The following is a 7,659-nucleotide window of genomic DNA, read 5'->3' on the forward strand; positions in this document are numbered from 1 at the left end:
ATATTAACAGAAATTACAGTGTGTTGAAAAGTAACTTGTTTTTTTTTTTTTTAGTCGGTTCTAAACAGAAGAAAAGCTTTAAGTGTCTGTTCAAGATTAGGTAGGCTCAGAAATCGAAATTTTTAAATGTAATTATGCACTGGGAGATGAGGAGAGAGAAGGGATTTATTCTACTTAGACTGCTAATATTGGGCCAGGATGGCCCATATGGACCATGTCTGTGGCCTGCTGAGAAAATGAAAGAACTTGTGAGGCAGAAAGGAGCCAGTGTAGGAGGAGTATGTTGCTGTACATATGTATCCAAAACATCAGTTAAGATGAGGTACATGAGAATTGTATATTGGTATTAAACTGGTTAATGCATCTCTTCAGAAAGTACTGGCATATGTAAAAAGAGTGGTTTGGTAGTTTGGGGGTTTTTTGGTTGATATTGGGAGTTTTTTTGGTTGGTGGTTGTTGTTGTTGTTGTTTGTTTTAGGGGTTTTTCTGTTACAAATTGCATATTATTTTTTAAGTTAAGGTTGTATTTTTATCAGTCAGTTAAACTAACTATTAAAGTTATAGTGTTAACTGTTAAAGTTCTGTTGAAACCCATATATTACTTATCCCTTCTACTTGGTTTTGGGCTATACAGGTTATGTCCAAGCATCAAAGCAAGACAAGAAGTTCATGGCTTGTGCTCCAGATTACTCCTACGCTGCTCTTTGTGAGTGCCTGCGAAGAGTTTTCATCTATCGCCAGCCGACTCCTCTGGCCACAGTTCTCTACAACAGGAAGGAAGGAAGACAAGTAGGACAGGTTGCTAAGCAGCTGGTAGCAACCCTGGAAGCCAGTGATCCTATCCTAGGCTTTCAAGCTACGAGTGAGAGATTATTTGTTCTCACAACAAAAACCTTGTTTTTAATAAAGGTGAACTCTGGAAATTAATTATTCAGTGTACTCTGCTGTAGTTTGTGTTAATAGTATGTTACAGAAGTGAATAGGTTGACGATCTGACAAGTTCAGTACAATTTGCTGAAAATCAAAAATGGGATGTTTTACAGGGAAATAAAATTTTCTTCATTAGAATTTTTCTCTAAGAAAGTGCATTTTTTGACTTTGCTGCCATGGAAGTAAGCTTTTTCAGAGCTATGGGAAAATGTCTTCTGCATTAACATCTTTGTAAAAGTAATTATCAGATGCAGCTATGCTGCTATTGCATAGGTGAATAGATTTATGCATTGCTTTTTCCAAGTGACTTTATTTGCTCACTTCTGAGTTTTGAGAATTCACTGCTGTTTTTAAATGCTACTGTTTACCTATGAAGAAAGTAGTCAGATAGAGTTACAAGCATATGATATGCCAAGTAGAATGTATCATAAAGAAAAAAAATCTCCAGTTCAAATACGGTTGACCAAAAAACTGATTTGATATTTTGACATTCAGTACTTTTGAGTGAAATATGAGTGAAATGAATGGGGTATTATATTTCTTATACAGGTAATAAAATGGAGCAACTTTACTGTATGTGCACATTTTAAATTATTGGTTTGGAACTTGTTTATACTTGCAGTAAAGTCTGTTCACATTTCTAGAATACGTTTTAGTAGCTTTTTCCAGAAGCAAAGTAAGGGTCAATATATACTGGGAATTATACACTGCTGTTAGTTAAGGTCTTGTCATATTCTCAGTTGTGCCATTTTCACTTGACTTTATACTTCATTTCAAGTGACTCATTGAAAATGAGAAAACGGCTGACAGAAAAAGCACTGGTATTGTAACCTGGGATGGGACACTCAGAGGTGCTGCTTCTGCCTCAGATGCCACTGTAAATGCTGCATTGTCACTTAACTGTTCTGTCTGTGATGCCTAAGTCAAAACGTGGTATATTTGCAACGTGAGAGTACTCAGGCCAGTGAGGATGCTTTGGTTTAACAAACTGGTATGGTTAATTGAGTTGAAGAGTTGTATATGAAGATTTTTGTTTCTTATTTTAAATTGCCATTGTCAATACATTTAAACCAAAGAGTCAGTTGTGACAGCTCCACCCCTGGGTTGGACTTTTTTCATAATTGGCTTACAAATCCATAGCAAAGAATGCCTAATATGTTGTGTACTGACAGGAAAGCTGCTGTCATCTGTGGTACCAAAGTACACAGAGAGACACAAATACAGGCAGCCTTTTAGTTTGCATCTCCCTACCAATAATATTTCAGAACACTGTAAGAATCTACTGAGAGAAGAATAAGTATTTCTTTAGTTGTGATTGTTTTGACTCTCCTGTAAATTCCCCAGATTTGTATCAGTGAACTGATTAAATAACAAGAGGGAGGCAAGCAGCTGTGGCTTGCAAAAACCATCCAAATGCAGAAGCTTTTCAAGGAACCTGATTTTCCTTCTCCTCACAGCAAGATTATATTGTATATCCAATATTGAAAAGTTTTCTTTACTTTTAGTTAGGTAAGTTAAAACAGACAGCATATGTAAACAACTTTTCATTCTGTCCTTTTAAAACTGTCTTGAAAATGCTTTTTGAAAAGGCTCATTGAATGTATTACCATTGCATGACTGTTTTGCATCTAAATTTTATTTATCCAATAATGTCCATCAAAGTGATAGAATTTCTGCAGAGGTCCTGTAGAAAAAAAATATGTAGCTTATTACTTTACAGCATAAATTAGGTGCTTTTATATGTACATGAATGTTACTTAGTAACCTGAGATTTAATCTTTGGGGACACAGAGTTAAGAATGTAGTATTTTGGAAATGGAGAAATGAAAGAGTAAAGGAATCATAGCCAACATGCATTTTTCACCTCTGGTCTACTGCAGGCAGCTTTAATATAGATGAGAATTTCAGCTGTTCTTTGTCAAATTCTTCTTGCTGTGAGTTACATGTCTGGAAACATGCTCTGCTGTCTCCTGCAACAGAGGAAACAAAGTCAAATAAAAGGGTTACCTCTTCAGAGGTATTACAATATGCAGTGACTAGAACTCACATTCCAAATGTGTGTCTGTTTCAAGGGAGTTCTTGTTTGCATCTGGAAATAACTGAACACAGGGAAAAGGTTCATCCCTTTTCCATGTTATTAATCTGTTTGTAATCATGGTTTCCAGGAACAGTGTATCAAGTAGTCTCTCTCCTATTTTGCTTCTATGAGTCAAGGATATTTTATAATTTAAATTATTTTTTACCTTTAGGAACGTGGAGTGCTGTTGCACAGCAAGCTGCTAAGCCACCTGAGGCAGGGCAATCTCAAAAAGCAGGCACAAAAGCAGGCTGGGCAGAGAATGGATTGAGAGCAGCCTTGGAGAAAAGGACTTGGGGGTGCTGGTGGATGAGAGGATGGACATGGCCCAGCAATGTTCACTTGCAGCCCAGAAACCCAAACATGTCCTGGGCTGCATCATGTGAAGCATGGCCTGTATGTCCAGAAAGGTTATTCTGCCTCTCTGCTCTGCTCTGGTAAGACCTGGAGAAATGCATCCAACTCTGAGGACCCCAACATTACAGAGACATTAATGGTTGGAGCAAGTCCAGAGGAGGGACACGAAGATCATCAGAAGGCTGGAGAACCTTGTCTAAGACAACAAGCTGAGAGAGTTGGGGTAGTTCAGCCTGGGAAAGAGAAGTCTCTGGGAGACCTTAGAACAGTCTATTATTACATAAATAGAACAGTCTATTATTACTGCAAGAGTGTTGGAGAGGGGTTTTGGACAAGGGCATGTAGTGTTAGGACAAGGGATAATGGCTTTAAACTGAAAGAGAGTAGGTTTAGATTAAATCCTGGAGGAAATTCTTTACTGAGTGAATGGTGAGGCACTGGACAAAGTTGCCCAGAGGAGGTGTGGATGCCCTGTCCCTGGAAGGGATGGGACTTTGAGCAACTTGATCTAGTGCGAGGTGTCCCTGCCCATGACAGTGGAGTTGGAACTAGATGATCTTTAGGTCATCTAAGGTGCCATTCCAGCCATTCTCTAATAATTAAAGGGCTGCAAGTCACCAGGAGATACTCCTTATCAGCATTTCCATTTCTGTGTTGAATTACTCTTAAGGCTCATTTGTTCAGTATATCCTAAATAGTACAAAGTATACAATGTGGATATTTAAAAGACATGGTTTTCTGACAACCATGCTTCACTTTTTCTAGGATTTTGTTTCTTGAAATCTTACATTTTCAGACAGTTCTTCCTGAGACGTCCCAGTCACAATCCATTTATAGAATTTCTGAGAAAATATTTTACTATTAAAGGCTTACTTGGCTGTTACTGCATTATTTGATTTTATTATTCTTTTTCAGTGCTTTCCTTGACTGCATGATTGGAATGCATAATGTATTCTTCTACAAGTTTAAATCAATAGAAAAAAATTAAAATTTTAAACTTATTTTAAAAGATTTTTATAAATTTCAAATGTGTACTCTCCCTATGCTACTGAAATAAAATATAAAAATAGAAATAGGAAATTCCTTAAAATAAAACTTATGTTAAGGAGATTTCTGCTAGGGCAAACTTCTAGCAGGTGTCTGTACTGCAGGGCAAGGGCTGTTGCCAAGACATGCACTATTTTACTCCTTGTTTATCTCTGTGAAATCCCCTGTACAACCTTGCTAATTTTCCATTTCTGCCAACACACAAATTTACAGAGGTAATTATTGGAGAGGGTTGATAAGTGTTCAGGTGTATTCTTGTGTAAAAGTGCACACTGTGCCTCTGATCCTGTGTCTTTTTTATGTACAAAATCCAAATGATCTGGACAAACCCTTCTAGATGAAAGAGAGAGATCTGTCCTTCCTTCCTCTCCCCCTACCTCAACATGGGTGCTTTTTTGCAGGAAAGTGAAGGAAAATAGGAAGGATTTGGTCTGTATGTCTGTCCTTTGTCAAAAAGTGGCTCTTCATTAATGAAACAACAGATCCTATGAGAGTAACAAGTAAGGTTAAAGCTTCTATTTTATTTCAGTTTTTTGTGCTTTGTTTCAATAATGAGCTGCTAGAACTTTTTCATTTCCTTGCCTTGTGTCAATTGATGATTTCTATTCTCATTATGCAGATTAGATGAACTTGAAGCCTGCAGTCAATCACATATTAGCCATGTAATAAAAATTTTGGTTTAAAATGTTGTGCCGTCAGTCCTATGTGCCATTTGTAATGTATTTCTGGAAATCTGGTGGGATTTGTTTCCCCTCCTCCCTAGGCAATACATGTTCATTTGTGCTATGGATAAAAATCAGCAAGGTCTAAAGATAACTTGAGGTCTTTGACGTAGAAGAGCCAAGCATCAAGCAGGCCTTTTCATCAAGACTATTGCAATCATTTCAAACTCAAGGGTAGTCCCTTTTTCTTCGAGAAGTGTTTGCTGGAGTAATAGTTTTCCTTTATAAAATATGTAAGGTCCTTCTGAAAAGCTTTCTTTACACAAAGATCTTTGTCATGAAGTAGTAGCTGGATATCAATTAAAATAGATCTAATTAACAGTTTCAGATGCAAACCTGGAAAATATCTGTCATAGTCTTTACCAATCTAATGCACTGTGCAAAATATCCTTTATAAACCATTCCAGTGCATTTTCGCAATCTAATGTCAGTTGCAAGGAATTCTCAAGAAAAAGCACAGGAAAGCAAATTTTAAAAGATTAGTCATTTTAGAACATTACTTTCATTATACTGTGATGAATATTCTAGTAGTGTATTCCAGTAATACATTTCTTAATGTATTAGTTACATTTTGAATCTGCAGGACTTGTGTGTGGGTACATTTGTATTTTCATCTGTAAATGCACACACCTGTATGAATTCCTACTGCCTTGAGGTACTGGGGAGGGTGGGGTGGCTTTTGGAGAGGAGAATCTTCTAACTTTAGTGACAGCAAAGCTTGGATTTTTATTAACATGTTCATGAGTCTGCCATACATGTGTTGTAATGTCATGATAACTGCTTTATGTGAAAACATCACTCATGAGTCCTGTGGTGGTTTCTTCTGCTCAGGATTAAATATGAGATATTTCAGTATTTCATTCTACCCAAACTTAAACAGCTCAGAGGCCAAGTATTGAGTAAATGCCTCAAGTTGGCAGAATATATGCAGATATGATAAGCATTTCTTTTTATCAAAATAAGTGATGTTTAGAGGGAGAAGAAATAAGACACACTGAATACTAATTCAGTCACTTTCAGTGCTGAAATTGCAGCTGATTGGCCTTTAATGATTTTTCTCTGTGAAGTTACTCATTCTTTCTGTTGCATGTGTCCCCTGTAATAAATGTAGAGTAACTTATGGTAATTTAAGGTTGAGCAATTTGTGGGAATTTTCTGAATAAGTGAATTATGCTTGCATATGCAGTATCTAAAGTATGAGCATGAGGCACAAGACGGATGCGCCCAGTCATAAAGAGACCAGGAACTCAGGCTCTTGATTTGATCAAGGGTTGGTGACCATCTGAGCAGAAATAAAAATGGATGCTTTGAAGACACTTTCATGAGTTGCAATTTCAGATTCTGAAAAGAGTAAAAATGTGGAAGTCTGTGCAGAATCATTACAGGATCCTAGACTGGTTTGAGTTAGAAAGGGCCTTGAGGATCAGCTAGTTACAACACTCCTGCCACGAGCAGGGGCACTTTTCACTAAACCAGGTTGCTCAGAGCTCTGTCCAACCTGCCTTGAACAATTCCAGGATGGGGCAACCACAGCTTCTCTGGGCAATCTGTTCCAGTGCCTCACCATTCTCTCAGCAAATAATTACTTCTTAATATCTAACCCAAACCTGCCTCTTTCAGTTTAATATCCTTACCCTTGTCCTAGTCACTGCATGTCCTTGTCCAAAGTGCCTCTCCAGCTCTCTCATAGGCTCCCTTTAGGTACTGGAAGGTGCTCTAAGATCTCCCTGGAGTATCTCTTCTCTGGGCTGAACACTCTGACACTGCCTATCTCCACAGGAGAATAAGCTTGCTTACTCAAGATAAAACATACACAGGTTCCCTTTTAAAATCTAGGGATGTATGCAATACGTTATTCAAAGCAGCTGGATCGATCAGAAAGAGAACTTGTTTGTTCTCAAGACCTGCTCTGTTGTCATTTTCTTTGCATGTGGCAAGGGTAAGTCATCAGTAAAACTGCCTGGATGCTGGTGTATTGGAGTCACTCTTTTTGTCCTCTTTCTTACCTGGTGTAGCTTCAGGTGGTTGCTGCTGTCTAAAAAATTCAGTTAATAGTCCCATAATATATAGCTACATTAACTATAGAAATAGCTAGATATATAACTATATATATATAAAATTATAGTTACATAATATATAGTTAATAGTTATAAGCTGTAAGAATCGGCTGGTGTTAGCAACACAGTTCTGAGCCTCTTTGCATCCAATGTGACATCTGATAAAATCTGCCTTTTCAAATAAAACAAATGAACAAAAAAGAAGACCAAAAAAAAAAAAACCAAACAAACAAAAACAACCCAGACCAAAAAACCCAAAGAAACAAAGAAATACCCACCAAAATACCTAAAACTCAGACTACTTTATTTTTTCCCCCTTTTTTTTTTTTTTTGGAGAAGTACACCAATAATGTTTTTCTTTCTGCTCTTAGAAATGTTTTCCTGTGCTATAAAGAAAGATGCAATATCCTCAGAGTTTAAGCCTCATGTCTCTTAAAGCCATGGGGACAGCAGAATATCTGTCACTGAT

The 7,659-nt window shown here is 37.3% G+C and overlaps 1 protein-coding gene and 1 long non-coding RNA gene across 3 annotated transcripts in view; both read left to right on the plus strand.

Moving 5' to 3' along the window:
- The window catches only part of NUDCD1 (NudC domain containing 1), a 40,642-nt gene extending 35,546 nt beyond the window's left edge, over positions 1 to 5,096 (plus strand). For both annotated transcript variants that reach the window (XM_068182862.1, XM_068182882.1), the window contains exon 10: positions 635 to 5,096. In XM_068182862.1, the coding sequence (XP_068038963.1) occupies positions 635 to 927 (293 nt within the window). In that variant the 3' untranslated portion in view covers positions 928 to 5,096. The remainder of the gene's footprint in view (positions 1 to 634) is intronic.
- Positions 5,097 to 5,878: 782 nt separating this feature from the next.
- LOC137475937 (uncharacterized) lies at positions 5,879 to 7,365 on the plus strand. Its single transcript, XR_011000163.1, has 2 exons — positions 5,879 to 7,180; positions 7,229 to 7,365. It is a non-coding gene; the product is annotated as an uncharacterized lncRNA (long non-coding RNA).
- The last annotated feature ends 294 nt before the right edge of the window (positions 7,366 to 7,659 follow it).

This window comes from Anomalospiza imberbis, chromosome 1 (genome assembly GCF_031753505.1).
Source record: "Anomalospiza imberbis isolate Cuckoo-Finch-1a 21T00152 chromosome 1, ASM3175350v1, whole genome shotgun sequence".
NCBI classification, from domain to species: domain Eukaryota; kingdom Metazoa; phylum Chordata; class Aves; order Passeriformes; family Viduidae; genus Anomalospiza; species Anomalospiza imberbis.